The sequence below is a fragment of the Gambusia affinis genome, linkage group LG03, assembly GCF_019740435.1.
Source record: "Gambusia affinis linkage group LG03, SWU_Gaff_1.0, whole genome shotgun sequence".
Taxonomy (NCBI): domain Eukaryota; kingdom Metazoa; phylum Chordata; class Actinopteri; order Cyprinodontiformes; family Poeciliidae; genus Gambusia; species Gambusia affinis.
In genome coordinates this window covers 26,650,328-26,669,670 of record NC_057870.1, presented here as the reverse complement: position 1 = coordinate 26,669,670, position 19,343 = coordinate 26,650,328, and the positions used below count along the sequence as shown (strand labels likewise).

Below are 19,343 nucleotides of genomic sequence, written 5' to 3'. Positions count from 1 at the left end.
CATTCCCTGGCATTTTAAACTCACCCAGCGAGGCACGGATATGTTGCCGTGTGTCTGCGAAGTGAACATAGTCTGATCTGAATGCTGCAAAAATAATAATTGAGTTGATTCTTTCATACACGTTTAAGAAATCTTTTAATCGCCATGGCAACCATTCAGCTGTGCCAAGCGTCTAATTGAACCCAACTCCGCCTTCGAGATGCAACTACTCTCTGAGATGCAGTTTCCAAGCTTCTGCATTACACAGCAGATTTTCCCCACTCTGCTCCTTCAGACTAGCTAGCAGCAATTAGCAAACACTTGGTAGAATTGCGCAGCAGCTGAGGTCATTTTAGGAGCTAATTCTCAGTGCAACACCAGTAAAAACGCTGTTAAAGGGTTAATAGAGGAGCCATGTGATGACTTTGGAGTTTCAGAAAGAGATTTTTTTAACAAGACAGAACCTTGATTTCAGGGAAAGTCAAAATTCTTTTAAGTTATATTTGACATAAATAGCATTTTTATAACTGAAGGTCACATTATTATATGATTACATATAAAATGGCACCATGTCCCTGAAAAACACATAACACTGCTCCTTTAGAGAACAAGTCCCTCCACCTGCAAATGGTCCACAATTCCACGTGTGTGTGAAATAATGCAGAATACTATTAATACCACATGGATACGAAGTGAGATTTAAAAGCTCTGACAGCTGGTGGTCGACGTGCCTCGAGTTGCAGCCATTTGTTCGCAGTGTTCTGTCTGACAGAGGATTTGATTTACACGTCCCACTCTGTCACAAACAGCGACCTTTCCTCCTGCCGCTCTGACCTCTGTCAGTCCCGTGTCTTATGCAACTCGTCTTATCAGTCAGGACCTCTGACATCCTCACATCTCGCTTCAATCGTCAAGATGTAAGGAAGAGGATCAAGGGAATGTTGATGTGCCTCCCATTAAAGGGTCATTATTACGTAACTGATGTCTTGAACTTGATCCAGATCAGTTTATATAACGTTTGTTTTTCTTCGGGGCACAAGTTTGGTCCTCACAGCTACGTGTCATGTTTGGATTTGGTCATGACGAAGGTTTGGCACAGATATGGCAGTTTGTTTGGCTTTACCGCAATTATTTATCTCTGAATTTGCCTTTTTTAATCTATTTACAAGAATAACGATGGTTTTAGAGAAATTCAAGTCAGTGTGCCTTAGTTGTGCAAAATAGATACAAATACAAACTCCTGCATTATGTACACACTTGGCTTTATATCATTCCAAGCGCTTAGACAAAGTAGAAAATTTTGCCTGCAAAATTGGGTCATCCTGTATTATCTAGTTATATAATATAACATCCCCTCTTCACAGAGCCAGATTATGACACCGGGAATTAGCACACCCAACAGCTGCATCCCCTGTTACTCAGCCGACATCAGACCCAGCCTGAAAGGTGACCTGTTATGGTTCTTTAAACAGGTTAGGATACCTCTGTGGGTTACACAAAACATGTTTATTATGTTTTTGCACAAAATCATTCTTACATAATGAGAATTCAGTCAGCTCAGTTCAGAATGATATGTTTTAAGGCCAAATAAGCTGTTGCTGGCCACAACCCCCAACTCGGCGTTTAAAAAGTGAAAATGTCTGCAAACAGATGCACAACGAAAAGCAGAAGTAGAGCCTCCTGCACAAACAACAAGTATGCAGTAAGTGGTTTCTGGGCGGTAAGTTGGCAACAAAAGACTTGTCTTTTCCAGCAGCCATTGTGCAGCGCATACAGCAGTAAAACTAAACGTACTGAGGGTTGCTAGGCAACAGGCTGGGCTTGCCTAGTTGGCAGGTTTTTGAAACGGCTCCTTTCCCAGACACCAAAGACATTAACTTATTACCAAGAAACAACTGGATGTTTTTGTTGTTATTTTTTTCTTTTTAAATTGCTTGGGTTGTTTTTCGAAGCAGTTCTGGACACCTGGGAAATTTAGAACTTCATTCCCGAGTGACAGAAAATTCAGAGATGGTGATGCTGAAGCACTCCACATCAAACTAATGTAAGAATGGCTGGTACTGGGTAAAAAAAAAAAAAAAAAAAAAAAAAACTTGTCTGCTTGTTTTTTGTCATCAGTTTGAAAAGGTTTTAGCTTACAGTGATCTACAGTTATTATCAAATGAGAGTGATGGACATACAGAAAGCAAAACAGGTCAAAATTTAACTGCTTTGTAACTCCTGGTAGCATCTAATAATATTTAATCTTTTAATTATACAGTGGTGCTGTAAATATCTGCCACTGTGGTGTTCAAACAGTGTTTACAATGTTTTTACATTAGGAGAAATGATTCAGTTCTGATCTGAATTCCAATTTTGAGTTAAGCTGAGGCAAAATTGACTCAAAATAAACTCCACTTCTAATTACGTCTTATCTCAGTAAATGTAGTCTGGGTTTTTCATTGTTCATGATCAGGTTTTCATCCTTCTGCACTTTTGAGTTAGATTTACTTTGTGTTTTTTGTTACTTTCTGTATTTCCATGGTCCTTCCAGCGTCTGTGGGGATTTTTATGAAACTGTTCACGGCATCTCAGAGTCCTGCTTCTGCAGTTTTCCTGCATTCTGGTCTTTTTTTAACCACCACATCATGACAGAATGTGTTCTTGGGTCTGGTCGGATCAAAGCTCCCTCTGACAATGGATGTGTCAGGGCGGCTTCAAGGCTGTCAGTCAGGACTGATGGCTGGAAGGAATTCCTCCTTAAATTCCTGAGCAGCTGAAACCAGAGAGGGGCAGTTCATCTCAAACGTTTTTAGCTCAGGACATGACATTTTGATTTTATTTTATTTTATTATTTTTGTCACTTCTCCAAGCAATGTAAAGATGACTGAACATGGGAATAAATTTCCTGAAATCTTTTAATTTATCCATGTGGAGGTTATTTTCCAGAGATGTTTTAGTATAAATACCGATGCTAAGGCCTAGTCCAATACTTCTTGTAAATGTATTTGCTTCATCACCAGACTGCTTTAAAGTGCAGTAAAAATTAAAAAAAACAAAAAAAACACTATAATGAATATTACATTTCACTTACCAATGCTGATCTTGGAGTCTTTTCCAATTATTTTTTTCTCGACATAATTGGTTGACTAGGTTTGCATAATTACTATCATCTAAATGCCAGAAAGCTTCATAATTTCTTTCCAAAGATTTCTCACAACCAGCAAAACAAAATTTTTCTTTATTGCTAAGCTTAAATTCCTCTCAGTTTTCATAGGACTTGTTGATAAGTTCGCAATTTTGTTCTAATTAAGTTTAAGGAAAAAAAACCATTTAACTAAAGCATTAAAAATAAATGCTTTAAGCTTTTTACCTAAAGCTTTATCACAAGCTACAAAGCAACAGTTTTACTTAAAATACTAAGCTAATGTTAGCATGTTTTCTCTCCTTTTTTTATACGACTTGATAAGTTGCTTCCAGTTATATAAAGAAAATGCAATTCAGATATATTGGTGCTCATACTTTCATTAACAAAAGGAGGTTCTGATGTTACGGATGTTTCTGGTAAATTGTTCAGTTCAGCTCTGTTCAGTAAAATTAACCCCAAAACCTCAAAGGTTTCAGGTTTTTCTCAGCAGGTTTCAATAATGTTGTTGAAGATTTATGGCAGTGGAACTGAGGATGACATTATTTATGACCTGACAAAAAAAACAAAAACAATCTTTGATCGAGTTTGTCTTGTTTTTTCTTTGATTAGTCTGTAGTGCTTCACATTTCTGAATGAACCCCAGGTGTTGACGCACCTTTTCCGTCATTTAATTGGTCATTTACAGCTGCTCTGTCGTTAGGTGCAGACATGCCCCCGTGCACAACGGAGCCCCTCCATTATTCATTCTGCTGTCTGTGGAGGCAGACGCTGCACTTTCCCTCCTCTGGGATTTATTATTAAGAAAAGCTGTAATCCTTTCCTGCTTTTAATCCATTTCCCTCCTGCAATTGTGCCTCACACATTTACAGAGGTGGGTAGTAACTAGGCGCCTCTTTACTAAGCTGTACTTTTTACTTATACTTGAGTAATTTTATTATGAAGAATCATCTAATCTGGAGTAAAATGTCTGGATACTCAACGTGCTGTGAGGAACTTCACTGAATGAAGAACAAGCTTCACCAGACACATATCTGCAGATTTTTAGTTTCAGAAGTTTTATATTGACAGAAACTGATTTGTAAAAATGTTTCTTTTTATATTAAAATAGACTCATGTGAAGATTCATAAGTTCATCTTTAGTGTGTCGCTACTTTGCATTACCTATATAGTTTTAAGCTCTTCTCTCAGCCAAAATAGTTAGTCACAAGTCTTTGAGCAATGAAGCGAAATGCACTATGTCTGTCTGACAGAAACTTGTTTCTCAGTTTTTGTTACTTCCTGCAGCAGAATAAAATTTTTTCTTCAAAGTTGGAAATAAATCCATTCACATGCACCTCAATGTTTAAATAAATAGTCGAGTTCAGCAAGAGGTTGTTTGAATATTAATGAAACTGAGCAGCAAGAACACCAAAATCACAACAGTCTAAAAAACTGCAAACAACATGAAAAAATACAGTGTGATCAAGTTTGAATATCTATTTATGTTTTGTTACAGGTAATATGTCATTTCTGTATATAATATACACATTAACTCAAAAAAGCATCAAGCCAGAGTGGTGCAGCAGTATCTGCATCACCATATGGTTTATGGAAACCAAAAAGAAGAATTGGTTTGTGGTTTTCATAAACAGGATTTTAAGGCATCAAGGGTTTTGTGTTTGGCTCCTAAATATTTAGATGGCAAAAAAATTTTTTAAGCATCAAACTAAGTAGCTAGCAAATAAGTATACAGTTAACAACCTAAATATCTGACACATTAGGGTATCCTAACTATTTAGTTGCCACACTAAATATTTACTTTATTGAATATTTGCATGTGAAGAAAAGAAACAAAGAGGTTAAATTAGCAACAACTGAAGCGAATCAGTGGTGCTGAAAACATCCTGAACCTGGTTTGGTATCAGCTAACTTTATTGCTGTTAGCTGCATATTTCACTGACATCCGAGAGGAACTAGTCTATAATTAGACAGGCAGCTAAATTTTAAAATTCTTCCACCTTTTTGCATTTTTATAGACACTTTTCTAGGTTACAGAACGCACTTCACACCATCACAAACCCGAAAATAACTCTGCCACTCATCCGCCACATTATGATCACAAAGGTTTGGGGATTTGGTTTGCAAATTAGGCTCCCCAACACACACCCATCATCTAAAATGCCCCCTTGCAAAAAGCGCCGTCAATCAAAACGCAGTGAGGAGGCTTCTGTGAACCTACAGTGAAATTCACAGAAGAGCACAGATAATAAAGATGTTAATTACTGAGCATATCATTTTCTGTCAGCTTTACAATAAGATCTATGGAATTACAAAAATAAAAACTAATCACTCTCATTATGCTTCTCCAAACAACTGCACACTTGACCTTTGGGATTCAATAGACGCAGTCTGGTTGGTTTTTTGCAAAGCTGCCAAAACAGGGGGAAAAAAAAAAAGCTTAATTCAAAATAATACTTCAACATTCATACTGTTTGAGTATAAGTGCATAAAAAAATATTAAATTTTAGGAGCACTCAGTGTCAAAGTTTGATTTGCTGTTATTCAAACAAAGAAGCTCAAATTCTTACTAAATTATCAGAATATCAACAAAGATTCGCACACATTTGTAATGGAAACACATTTGTAATGGAAACACATTTGTAATGGAAACACATTTCCTTCTCCTGGATTTTCAGAGTTTATGGTTCCATAAGTTCTAGCAGGTTTTCTACCTCTTAAAGGGCCAAACAGTCCCACATCATAATGCTGCCACCACCATGTCTGAGAGCTTTTAGTTTAAATCAGCCATTTTCTGCAGAGTTGAGCTCAGTTTTAGTTTCCCGTTTCACAAAGATCTGCCTTACTAATAAGAAGTAAAAAAAATAGATAATCAACAAATGCAGGGAAAACAAACAATTGTGAAGTTTTAAGTTTATGTTTAGCTTAAAGTTTTCGTTTCAGCTCTTAAACAGGGTCGTTTGGTGTCAAGGAATTGTTACTATTCACACCATTATGCAACTGAGCTTATTAAAAATGTCACCATAGAAAAATGATTTTTTTTTAAATTGATTTTAGTGCTTCTCCTGCAGCATTTCCTGAGGCTCTAAACAGCATCAGATGGTTTGTTCTGTTCCTCCAAACAGTGATAAACAGCAAGTTGTAGCAGATTTACTCAGCCTCATCCTGTTCTACAATTTAACAAACGACTTAACAAATGTCACTTAACTGAATAAAAGGCCTTTGCTTGCCACAGGGCAGGATTCATCATGAATAAAACATGAAACAACCCCCATCTCGCGGCATATAAGGACACAAAAGTCCCCTCCTCCCATGCGTCTTCTTACACTACAGTGGCAAACAAAGACATACTGCTTATTATTTGATCTAGATCTCAGTGTTTAATAGCTAATATATGCATAGAGAAGCCTAAGGCATCTTCAGCGCATAAATTTAAGACATGTTTTTTTTTTTGTGAGGCTTAATGTTTGGGTTTGATAAGAGAAGCTGTTTTTCTCCAAGGCTTTGGACAAAATGTTTTAGTTCCTTTAACTCAGATGAAGACTTTCTGCAGACAAAGAAACAAATGATGACTTTGAAGGTGCATAACTTGAAAAAATTAAATGCATTTCTGTGGACAACATGGGATTTCTGACTTCAAATACAGTTGCCGTAAAAGAACCTCAACCAATACTTGAGACCCCCTAAAAACATTTATATTTTATTAGCTGAAAACACAAAATAAACCTTAACATACATTTATATAAAGAGAGGAAATTGTCTTGGCGCTGCACAGTCTTCCTCATCTCCACTCTGAGATTCAGTCAATAAGTGACAATAAAAAAATGCCCCTCATTGATTTGCTGCTTTGTAATGCCACTCAATAGCAGGTCAATTAGCAATGTGCTTAGTTATTCAACTTTCCCAATCTCCATTTATTAAGTAAAATATACTTTAGATACGCAATAGGAAAAACAAAATTAATCAATGAATGGAGTTATTTTCTATGAATAATTTAGAACAACATTTAACAGAAATAACTGAATACCAGAATATACAAGTGTAAGAATTGACAACAAGAACAACAATTGGGTGCATAAGTTTGAATTTAATGCACACATGATCTCCTCAACCACATGCTTTTAGTAAACAACATAGACAAGTTGCAACATGACATCACGCAGGCAAAACCCGGCCCTCCAGCTTCCTGCCAAAGGGCATAAAACTGCTAGCACACGTTGACTATTAATGGCTGCTAGATACTAGAAGGTCCAACATTATAACATTTCACAGCTTTGTAAGAAATTAAAATAAAAAAATAAAGTTAGTGTGGGAGAGGGAAGAAGGTCAGCCATGCTTGCTTGACTTTGACAACCTTAACATGTAGATGTACTGCAGAATTTGGTGTTAAAAAAATAAAGCGACCCACACACCAACTCTCTGAAAGATCATCAGAGGAGGAGACGTTTACATTAGCTGATCTGCCACCACTGTGTCCAGACAATCATTTATTATTCGCAAAATAATCAAACCTGAAATCATAAAACTGCAATGAACTCAATGTTCGTTGCAGCTCCTGTTGAAAGAATAGTCTTTTTGCCCTCCAGCGTTGTGCGCATGCACAACATATCCAGATGTGAACGACAACATACAACATCTCTATAATTCTGTTTGTTTATCTGACCACTCTTGGAAAAATCTGATGAGTTCCTTTAAAGTGGTTGGTTTCCTGTCAAAATCCTGACTTTTAGGAATGGTCCACAAATTTTCAGCAGGATTCAGGTGGAGTCTGTCACCTTCACATAAAGATAAATTAGTTGGGATGTTCAGGTGGATGCGGTTTGTGGTCACCAGGGTTCAAACCTGTTAAAACCTGGAAGACGCTGGTTTAAATCAACATGAACCAAGAGGTTGCTCACCAAGAGAAAAATCTTTTGCGCTGGATTATTATGAATAATAAGAGCTCACATGTATATTTATAATTCTGACAGGAAAATAAAAGACATATTTTAATGGTTTCCCCACTCAAGTGTCAAAACAGGAGGCGATGCTTGGAGCTTTCTCCAGTAATGATAGTCTGGTAATAAAATGAGCCCACGGATCGCTGCCTAAACTCATTACCAGCCCTGTTTTCACCACAGCGCTGTGATGCTCACAATTAGAGGTCTTTCACGGTGCCCGTAATTTCAGCGATTACCACAGTATACGAATTAATACTTTGAATCGCTTGCTGGTGTATTGTTCTTATCCCTTTGTTATTTTGTCATATCAGCCTAGTAGCAGCTGTGTTAATGTTGGTTTATGTTAATGGCTTTTCTTCCCTTAAATGTTTTCCTCTTTTTACTAGTTGGAAAAAAAGAACACAAGTTGTTCTTTTAACATTAAATATCATCATTATCTCAGTAATGCCATCTTCAGGGCTTTGCTGATGCATATTTTACAATAAAAGCAACAAAGTTTTGTCCCTTAGCAACCGTTAAAAACAAGTAAAGTTTAATCTCTGGAAACTATTTCAAATGTCGTACAAACAATGCAGCATTGAGAGATGCTCTTTACATAAGTTTAATCTCACAAAGTTATTGCAAAAGAAAAAAAATTAACAGAAAAGACCTGTTAAATTTAGAATAAATCCCCTGAAGTTCTATTAATTATGTTGTGATTTATTAGGTGCAAAAAGAAAATGAACTAAAATAATCAGACATTGAATTATATATTACTGAACATTAGGGACCAATGTGGAGGGAAAATATTTTTAAAAATTCTAAAATATTGGGACAGGAGAAGAAGTTATCTTCCAAATTTAAATTGTTTTTACTGCATAAAATGCTTGTGCTGCTGTGTATGTATTAAAAACTAACAAATTACAACCATCCATCACAACCTTCAGGTGGCGCTTTTGCAAATGAAGCTTCAGCAATCCATATTAGTCACTCTTACTTGTTAAACTATGTAAATTACCTCCAGATACTTATGTTTTCACAGCTTAGTTCTGCTGAAAGCAGATGCTACTTGGATGTGCAGACACATGGAAGACCGATTGACAAATAGGCTTCCTGTAAGCAAATTATATTTGCACAGTTGGTAACTCCAGGACCCAGTCATGTGAAATTGATAAACTACACTACTATGAAAACAAATTGGTGTGTTGGGTCCTTCAGCCAGTCGTTTGATTATACACCACTCTTCACTTCACACACACTCCATGAGATTCATGTCTGACTGAAGCTCATTGTGGACACAAAAGAACATTTTTCCTGTGTGAAAACATCTGCCAGACTATCTACAACGATCATCAGCATTAGAAATAATTTAAAAAAAAGCTCCTATATCTTGCTGAAAAGTTATTTGTAAGTTAGTTTGTCTTATTTAAAGTGTACAGAGATATTTGCACTACAAACTAGATAAAAATTACTTTAAGATTTTGCGTCTTTGCAGTGTGTAGTATGGAAATATCCTTTTATTTTCCCATAATGGGGAAATGTTTGTGTAACAGCGGCAAAGTCACAGGCAATAACAGCAAATAGACTCACAAAGATGGAATATATATTTAGAAATGCATATAAGAAAAGGGCAAGTTACCTGCATCATGTCATCATTAGATATGATCATTAGATAAGCAGCTCCAACAACTCAGCATCCTAAGATAACTAAATCTTCATCAGTGCAGATGGAGCAGCTGCATGATGTAGAATGATACACATTTGATCATTGCTTTGACATTTGAGTAGCAGTGACACAAAGCGGATCTGAGGGTTGAAACGCTGAAGCAACAGAATTTCTCAACATGTTCAAAAAAAAAATAAAAAAATTTGGCTGGACCCGTTTAAAACTGCTTTGAGATCGCAAAAGTTCAATCTGAAAACCTTAAACTACGTTTTATTGAAGAGTGATTAAAAAAAGTACATAATACATATGAATGTTTTAAGATCCTCTCAGATGTTTCCAGAAAATACATGTTAGAGTTTTAGACTACCTGGGTTCATGGATTTTGCACTAATGTTTCCTGATTGACTCATTGCATTTGTTATTACTCATACATCCAACCCACATGGCCACTTAAAGTCAAGCTTTCATATGATAACCCTCCTTATTGGGGTTAATCAGCTTAAACTTCACTGCAGTGCTGCATTCCCTCCCCTGACAGACCGGAAAGTCACTAAGCCAATTTAATTTCCTCTTGGATTACTGGACTCAGAGAATGAGGGGTGGATGACGAGCTATTGGTCAAGCTTGATCTTGTTTGGCACATATGGCGTTTATTTTCCTCGCAACACCGATTCATTTAGAAAACACAACTGAGCTGTAAAGACTTCTTCAAGGCAAAAATCAGTGCCTGATTTTACTAGATTCTACCAAAATTTCAGGAATAAGTCAAAAAATAATTTTCTTATTCTAATTAATTAAATTTGCCTTTAATAAAATAAGTGCAAAGCTATAAGTAAAAAGTCTTGTACAATTGTTTTAAAACCAGGAGGATTACTGGAGAAAGTGTTCTTGTACGCCATTGAATGAGACGCAGGAACTCTTACGTGATATCACTGGGCTTTCTCCAAATTCAAGCAATTTCCAACAATCCAAGAACCCTGCTTTACTGAGTTGGGTTAATAATGTAACATACCCAACAGAAGTATTGTTGTACTACTATTTGGGTCTCCCCCGCTTCTAAAAAGACTGTAAAAAACAAAATCTTACCAATTAATTTTCTTTAGTTTCTAGTGCAAATGTTTTATTATATTTGAAGACAAAAAAAAAAACTAACAAGTAACTTTTCAGCAAAATATAGGAGTTTACGTAAATAATTCTTTAATATTATTAAAAAGTACCAATTCCATTGACAGATTATTTCACTTATATCAAGACCTTTTTCCCCTGTTGAAAGTGAAATAATCTGCCACCCTCACCAGTATGTTCTCCATCCATATTAAGGAATTATTGACTTTAAAAAAGCTCCTATATCTTGCAGAAAAGATAATTGTAGGTTAGTTTTGTCTTATTTTAAGTGTGCTAAGATGTTTACACTAGAAACTAAACAGAAATACTTGGCAAGCTTTTGCAGTGAACACCCACCAGCCGATTTTAAACAATAACTTTAAGTTATTTGTAATATAGAAAATGAGCAGTTTCAAAACCCTTTGGAATGCAACGTCACAAATCAGCAGGCAGTGCCTGTTACCTAGCAACCCCAGCAAAGCCTAGCCTGTTACCTAGCAACCCCAGCAAAGCCTAGCCTGTTACCTAGCAACCCCAGCAAAGCCTAGCCTGTTACCTAGCAACCCCAGCAAAGCCTAGCCTGTTACCTAGCAACCCCAGCAAAGCCTAGTATGTTACCTAGCAACCCCAGCAAAGCCTAGTATGTTACCTAGCAACCCCAGCAAAGCCTAGCGTGTTACCTAGCAACCCCAGCAAAGCCTAGCCTGTTACCTAGCAACCCCAGCAAAGCCTAGCCTGTTACCTAGCAACCCCAGCAAAGCCTAGCTTGTTACCTAGCAGACCAGAGTTCCCTTAATATTTTTTTTTTTACAAAATCAGACAAAACCTGACTACGTGGAAGAACACTTTTAAAAAAATGAGGGAAAGATATTTGGCCAGCCAAACAATAAATCTATGTCCATTTTTTCCAATCCAAGTCTGCCTATCCATTTCTTGAATGAATTTCGTGTGGCCTAGAGAAACGATGTGATCCAGGATTTTATCCTTCTTTGGCATTTGAGCAGTCAACCCTTAAATCATGGAGGAAACATTTTGTGAGTATAAAATGTAGGTCAGACACGTCCTTCCCTCAGTTCAAAGCGTGGACATGCCAAGGATTATACAGTGTGCCACTGAATACCAGGTATTAAGTGAACACAGCAGGAACATAAACACACACACACTCAGAGAAATGAGTACAAGCTGGGCTTGAGGCCAATGTCCAGGCCGGGACTAATAATCATAAGACCAGACAGCATTGAGACGTGGTTCCATGTAGCCACGTGTGCAAAACAAACACATCCAAAGCATCCCCACCCTGAACCAGACAGCTATTAATTCATAAATTCATCCCAGCAGCTCCGTGTTTATCCCTGTAGAGGTCCGTGAGAGTAGACCCCACCTCTGCTTTGACAAGGTTACATAACATCAGCAGGTGTGTGTGTGTGTGTTTAACATGATCCATTAGGCTACTTTCACACTGCAGGTCTTGATCCTCAATTCAAATTTTTTGCTGAAATCTGAAATTTTTACTAATCAAATACAACTGCAATCAGACTTCAGTATCAGCAATTAGAGTCACAGTGTCGTCACAAGATCATAAGAACATGAAGGAAGCTAACAGCAGCGACATTTTGTGGAGCATTTGTAGAGAAGTCTGTTTGGCTGTGAAGTCAAAGGAATTGGGATGTGATGTGCTTCAGTGACAGACTTCTATTACAATTTTAAAATCATAATTTTCAGCCATTATATATGTCCATATTTCTTCATCTAGCTTTTTCTGGTGCAGAATTATGACAAATGTCTCACGTCAATGACAAACGTTGAATAAAATATGGCATGACCATTCAGACTGCGGACGCTTGGTGTCTGAACGGTCACCATTGCTGCGGACGCTTGGTGTCTGAACGGTCACCATTGCTGCGGACGCTTGGTGTCTGAACGGTCACCATTGCTGCGGACGCTTGGTGTCTGAACGGTCACCATTGCTGCGCGGGCGCTTGGTGTCTGAAACGGGCACCATTGCTGCGGGCGCTTGGTGTCTGAACGGCACCATTGCTGCGGACGCTTTGTGTCTGAACGGGCACCATTGCTGCGGACGCATGGTGTCTGAACGGTCACCATTGCTGCGGACGCTTGGTGTCTGAACGGTCACCATTGCTGCGGACGCTTGGTGTCTGAACGGTCACCATTGCTGCGGACGCTTGGTGTCTGAACGGTCACCATTGCTGCGGACGCTTGGTGTCTGAACGGTCACCATTGCTGCGGACGCTTGGTGTCTGAACGGGCACCATTGCTGCGGACGCTTGGTGTCTGAACGGGCACCATTGCTGCGGACGCTTGGTGTCTGAACGGGCACCATTGCTGCGGACGCTTGGTGTCTGAACGGGCACCATTGCTGTTACACTACACACCAATGAGACATTGGTGTGTAGTGTAACAGATCAGTAGAGCAGCTGTTTAAATTAGCTAATTAACTGCCGCAATGTTCGATTAGCAGCAGTAGCTAATCTACCACGGCAATCAATTAATCGCAAAATAAATATCAAGTCTAAAAACATAAAACTGCGATGGACTGAATGTACTGTTCTTCGTGTGGGAAATGTTTGTGTTTTTTGGTGTTGAATCGTTGTCAGTTGCTATGGCAACAAGTCTGTTGTCATAACATAGCTGACAGAGCAAGAAAAAAAAAGGTTTTCAGTTTTTCAACTTTTTTCTGAGTTATTTTTCTCTTTGCTGTGCCCCACTGCACTAAATTAATAAAACCTACATCTCCAGGTTTCATTTAGTTTAAGGAATTGTTCTACGGCAGCAGCGCAGCTATGAATGACAAAGAAAAGCATCGTCTTTTTGCCCTCCAGAGTTGTGTGCATGTGCAAAATCACCGGATGTAAACAATAGCTTGCAACGGATCTACAACCAAGAGAGATTAAATGGATGCAATTCTATACTGTCACCAACATGCTGCAACTCCCAGATGACCCCAGCTTTACGAACATCTGCCATTAATATTATTAATTCATGGGAGGGCACTTAAGGGCCACATGGAGCCCCAACGCTGACACATGCGCGGTCAGGAGTTTAATTCTCTCTGGGACCATCCGTTCGGAAAAAGGTCAGGGCTCCTGGTACTGTAGGAGCAGGGAAATGATCTGCCTTTCCTGCCACATCTGAGTTATAAAAGGATTACAACTTTAATTTGATTAAACTCTGTGTGTCAAACATTTTCATACACACTTCCTGCCAGCTCACAGCCTAGATTTAATCATGAAAACATGCTGCACACAGCATTTCCTGATTATTCTACATATTTTGCCAACATTTGGAAGTTTCCATCTGTCCAAACATATTAGTTGATGAAACCACCTCTTGGTCAACAATAAAAACGAAACAAAAGGATTTTAAAACACATTTAGCTTTAGCATCCTGTAATTTGCTCACTATATATGTCAACAGGGATGTATACAGTCGCACCAAAGGACAATTTAAAGAGTAAATTTAACCCAACAGTGTTTTTTGGACTGAGTGGGAGCTGCTCTCAGTCCACAAACCTTCAAAATAATTTAACGTGTCACAGAAGATACTGAAAACATCTAAAATCTCTCCCAATAGTCACCATAAAAACCACTTTGCTTCCTGATCTGGTTGTCATTGGAAACGAAAGCCTCCAAACAGCTAAAGACATGCGATTCATTATAAGCCATTTAGCTTAATTTTATTCATCAATTGAGCTTTCATTAATTAAAATGAAAGAAAGTCATGGTTAGCATCCGACTGTGGCAAATCGACTGCAGTCATCAACGTAATGGGAAGACTTAATAGTAGCAGGCTCCATAACGCAGTGTTAATTGTGCGAATGCGTCTTGAACCTGAACGCACCAAACAGAAGAGACTTCTGAGGAAATCCTGACAAATTAGCAGAAATTCAAATGTTTTTAAAACTTTATTTTCAATAAAGAATAGAGGTTTTTGTTAGGGTTTCATGATTAGAGGAAACGCTGCGTGCCAGATTTACCTGCTACGGTGTTGAACGAAATGAGGTAAAAATAAAATCAATTAGGATTTGGGAACAATTCCTGCTTTCTTATTAGATTAATCCCCCAAAGCTGCTGCATGTGTGAAAATTAAGCTGCCTGCGCTGATATCATAGAGGTAGCCTTTTCTGGCTCAGCGTCCCACTGTGAGTGCTGTTGTTTGGCATGCATAATGTTTGCATAATCCTCAGGCACCGTTCCACCTGGGCCTTCCAGGGAGGTCAACATGCAATCTGCAGGAGGCTTAAGTCGAGGAGGGGGAGAGAAGCTCAGTGTAGTAAAATAAAAAGTGAAAAACACAGAGGTGACGATCTGAGACGAAGAGAAAGAAATACAAGCAACGTCCTTAACCTTTAATGTAGTAATTCTCAAAAGACTTAATCCACAGACCTCAACTGTGACAGGAGTAAGAGAATAAATGATGAATATCACAAATGTAGCATTTATTCAGGAAAAAAATTCTCTCACCTCTAACAAGACATGTTTCCAGGTTGTAAGAGAACTAGAAGTACTTTTTCATCAATATTAAGGAATTATTGACTTAAAAAAGCTCCTATATTTTGTTGAAAAGATGATTGTAAGTTAGTTTTGTCATATTTCAAGTGCACTGAGATATCTGCATGAGAAACTAGACCAAAAATACTTAGTAAGATTGTGTTTTTTGCAGTGATAATCCCCTCTGGCTTCGGCTCAGATTTGGCTCGTTGTTCTTAGAAAGTCTTTAAGCTTTTCATGATGAGGCTCTGCGGTAATGTACCTGCAGATCCATACCGCACCGCCCATGCACCTGCTGCCATCTGATGCTTACAGCTCTACAAAAAGCAAACCAGGAGGATCCTGGTTGGTGGTCACAAGGGGGGTCTTAGAGACGGACCATAAAAGGATGCTTTCATTCGTTTCTGATAAATTGGAAATTGACAAAAACATAAATCTGTTTGTGCTGCTGTCCTAAGTAATTAACAAAGTCATGTGCCAGCTGGCATAGAGTCGCCACTCTCTTCTTTGAGTAGATTAAGCCATGCAAAGACCAAGCAGGAACGTAATGCCCTTTGTTGGTGCATAATTGGCTTTCCGTGGAGTGTTACCGTTTGCATTACACAACAACAGAGTGATCAAAGAAGGGTTTGAATTTAGTAGAAAACATGGCATCATCAACAAAAAGAGAAGATTTTTAGGCCATCTGCTGCTTGGGAGTTAATCTGAATTGTTTTATTAATTCAAAAGAATCTAAACAATACACAGCAAATCAGTTACAAACTTTCAATTCAACCCTGATGTCTGCTTCTGCTGATTGTGATTGTTAATTTTGAAGCTTTTTAATTAAAACCATCATCATGTTCAAGAGCTAAATGCTCAGCCAATTTAAGGTGCAATCATCTGGTCCCGAAAGCAATAAAAAAAAAGCTCCATATTGAGGGGACTTACCAATCTGCTGTCGAGCAGAAGCCTCTCATCAGTCAGCGAACAATGAAAGGTTGGCTGCAGGAAGGAAGAGGAAATGTCACTGCATGAAGCGAATTTATCATCCTGAAGCACAAAAACAACCCAGATTTGAGGTCATTAGAAACTATAATGAATTCTATGCATTTAAAGCCGCAAAATGCAACTTCTATAAAAATATGTTTTTTGAAATATTTGTTAAAACTGTCACCAAGTAGTGACAGTTTAAGATGAGAAAGATAAAATGAGAAAAGATCGATCTCCTCCACCTGCAACCTGAGTGATTCTGGCAAATAATCAATAGGAGCCAGGAGGCGGGTCTTAGTGCCGTCAATCAATCCTGCTAAATGCGGTAATGGCAAAGAAACAACTTACTCTTAAGGAGAGTTTTTTTTCAGTGTAATGAAAGTAAAATTATAAGTAGAAAAGATTTCTTTCCATTTTCAGGTGAGATTTGCTGCGCCTGATTCACTGCAGGGATGTCCAAACTTTTTGCCACAATGAGCTAAAATTGTAGACTCAAAAGAAATCGGACCAAAAAAACCCCTACAGCAAATAAAGTCGCTTATTATAGATCCAGAACTTAAGAGATTTTCAATTGTATAATATATAAAAAATGTAAAATATTACACTGTAAATTTTGTAGAAAATTTCTGATAGCTTAAAAAAAATGTTTTTCTAAAAAATTCCTGAGATTCCTCAAAGAACTTTGGGAGAAATGTACTGCTTTTTTGTTTGTGTTAAAAGAAAGACGTCTGGTTTTTGGTTTCTTTTGAGCTCGATTGAATAAAATGCTTTAATAATAAATTAAATAAATTTATTTAATAATGAGAACAAGATTTAGGTCCCTTCGTTTCAAAATTCTTGCTCTATTTAGCCAAGTTTAAAAAAAAGAATAAAAGCAGATTTAAATTGAGCAAAGCCAGATTTTCAGTAAAAGTCTAAATAAATTTGGTTGCACCTTTTGTTAAAACTTAGTTATAAAAAGACCAATACTTAGCGCTGCACTTTACATTTTCCAGTGTAGGAAACTATACAGGAAGTTGTTGGCAAACAATTTTTACTCTGATTACAAATTAAAAGTCTTTCATCTGCATCTAAAGGCCAAATTTCTGTCATTTTTTAATTGCATCTGGGGGCCGCACAAAATCAGTCCAAGGGCCACAAATGGCCCCTGGGACGCACTATTTTCTTAGCTCAGCTCATAGTGAGAATACATTACAAAAATTCCAGCAAACATTGTAGCCCCTGAACAAACACTCCCTGCAGCTCCAGCCATGTTTGACAGGCCCAAGCAGAATGCGAGGTAAAACAAATAAATGCCTGGAGCGACGCAGCAGCTGTGCAGCAACCTGCTGAGCTGTGAGGAGCTCCTGCACACCAACAGAGGAATGACGCTAATAAAAATCTAAATATATTAAACCAGGACAGGTGTCTAATGCAGAGCTGGATGTGAGGGTTCAGGCTAATCGAGGCTGAGTCAAACCAGAAGCAGACGGATCACTTTAAAACAATGCAGACACTTTTAATTCTGTTTGCAAAGCAGAGACAATACAAACCTGTCGGCTTTAGATGCAAACTGTTGAGTTTCACATACAATCCAAGGAAACAAACTGCTGCTAGAGATGAAGACATTAATTATACATTTATACCACTTAGAATGACAGACTCAGATTTAACTAAATCAGAATCTTTTTTATTCCCATCTCCCACGTGATATTGTCTGGGTGGGCATTCACTCTACTTTAATCACCACAAATTGAGCCCTGCTGGGGATTTACGAGCGCAACTCTGCAGTTACATGCTGCTGCATAACCAGAGCCTATTACCCACACAGGAACAGGAAATCAATGGGAAAAGGCCATTTTGATGCACAAGATACAGTATTAATTATCTGTGTTTCATTATGCATAAATCTGCTGGGTTTTTTATGCATTTCTGCAGGACAAACTTGGACGAGTTGAGCCCTCCTCTCGGGAAAATGAATTGTCCACAAGTATTAAAATGTACAGAGGAAATCCTCTCGGAGTATATTAGTCAGAAAACGGATTAAATCCTGGAAGCTGATAGCCGTTTGCATCACAAGGTCAAAGGGTCGAGAGAGAAACTCGTATTTACAGTGCAGTCATTCACCTTTTATTGCAACAAATCCTTCTGATGCAAAATCTGCCATTTTGTGTCAGTGTGACCAGTAAAAATCACATTTCACTTCACCCTGAGCCGTGCCAGTGAGCTAATTGTTTCCTGAAATTGTTCATCCGTACTAGTTATTAAAGCGGGCTCAGGCTGAGATCAATGAATCATTTATGAGCTGGTGCAGAGACTAATTGAAAAGAAAGAACAGATTGTGGTAAAGGTCTTTAGCTCAGTGGGCTTTTCAAAATTTGTGAGGCAGGAAGCTACAAAAGGTGTTGCAAAAAAGTCACATGGCGAAGGATTATAACCCAGAAATAAAAAAATTTTTAAAAGAAAGAGAAATTAGACTATTCTCAAAATTTCTCACTTTTTTAAAGCAAACTTTCAACTTTTCAAACAGAAATTTTCTTCTTTTTGTTTGCCAGAAAATTTCTGAAAATTAATCTCAAACTTTCTGACTTTTTTGCAGGAAATCATTCTGCAGGATGAACCACTGAACATGAGAACGACCAATCGGCTAAATTAAGTCTTCAGCCCCGACTCAGAGACTCAAAGGAAACACAGCAGATCAGCCTGTAACCATAACAACAGCCGAGATTTCCTGAGCTGTCACAACAATCCCATGGAGGAAATCTTTTCTCAGCTGGTTCGCAGCTGTTACAGGTTAAAGGTCACATATAGGTTTCTCATAATATTTCAAATTATTTTAGCTGAATCTAAAACTGACCAGGAAGTGCAATGTATGATGGCGTATTAGAGCAATTGTATTATTACAAGTATACCAAGATATTTGCACAATAATCTAGATAAAAATACTTGGTAAGATTGAGTGTTTTTGCAGTTCATCTGTAAAATGTTCTGAAAAAACTTCAATTATCTCTGCTGGACTGTGAACTTGTCTGTTTACTCAAGTCTGCATCAGATTAATGTAAACGGTTTTTATATAATCAGAATCACCCAGG

At 37.9% G+C, this 19,343-nt stretch overlaps 1 protein-coding gene across 2 annotated transcripts in view; it reads right to left on the bottom strand.

The window, feature by feature from the left end:
* Positions 1-19,343, bottom strand: part of rasgef1ba (RasGEF domain family, member 1Ba) — a 74,084-nt gene that overhangs the window by 47,020 nt on the left and 7,721 nt on the right. For both annotated transcript variants that reach the window (XM_044111983.1, XM_044111986.1), the window contains one exon: positions 16,231-16,284. In XM_044111983.1, coding sequence (XP_043967918.1) covers positions 16,231-16,284 — 54 coding nt within the window. Of the gene's footprint in view, positions 1-16,230; positions 16,285-19,343 lie in introns of those variants that run through there.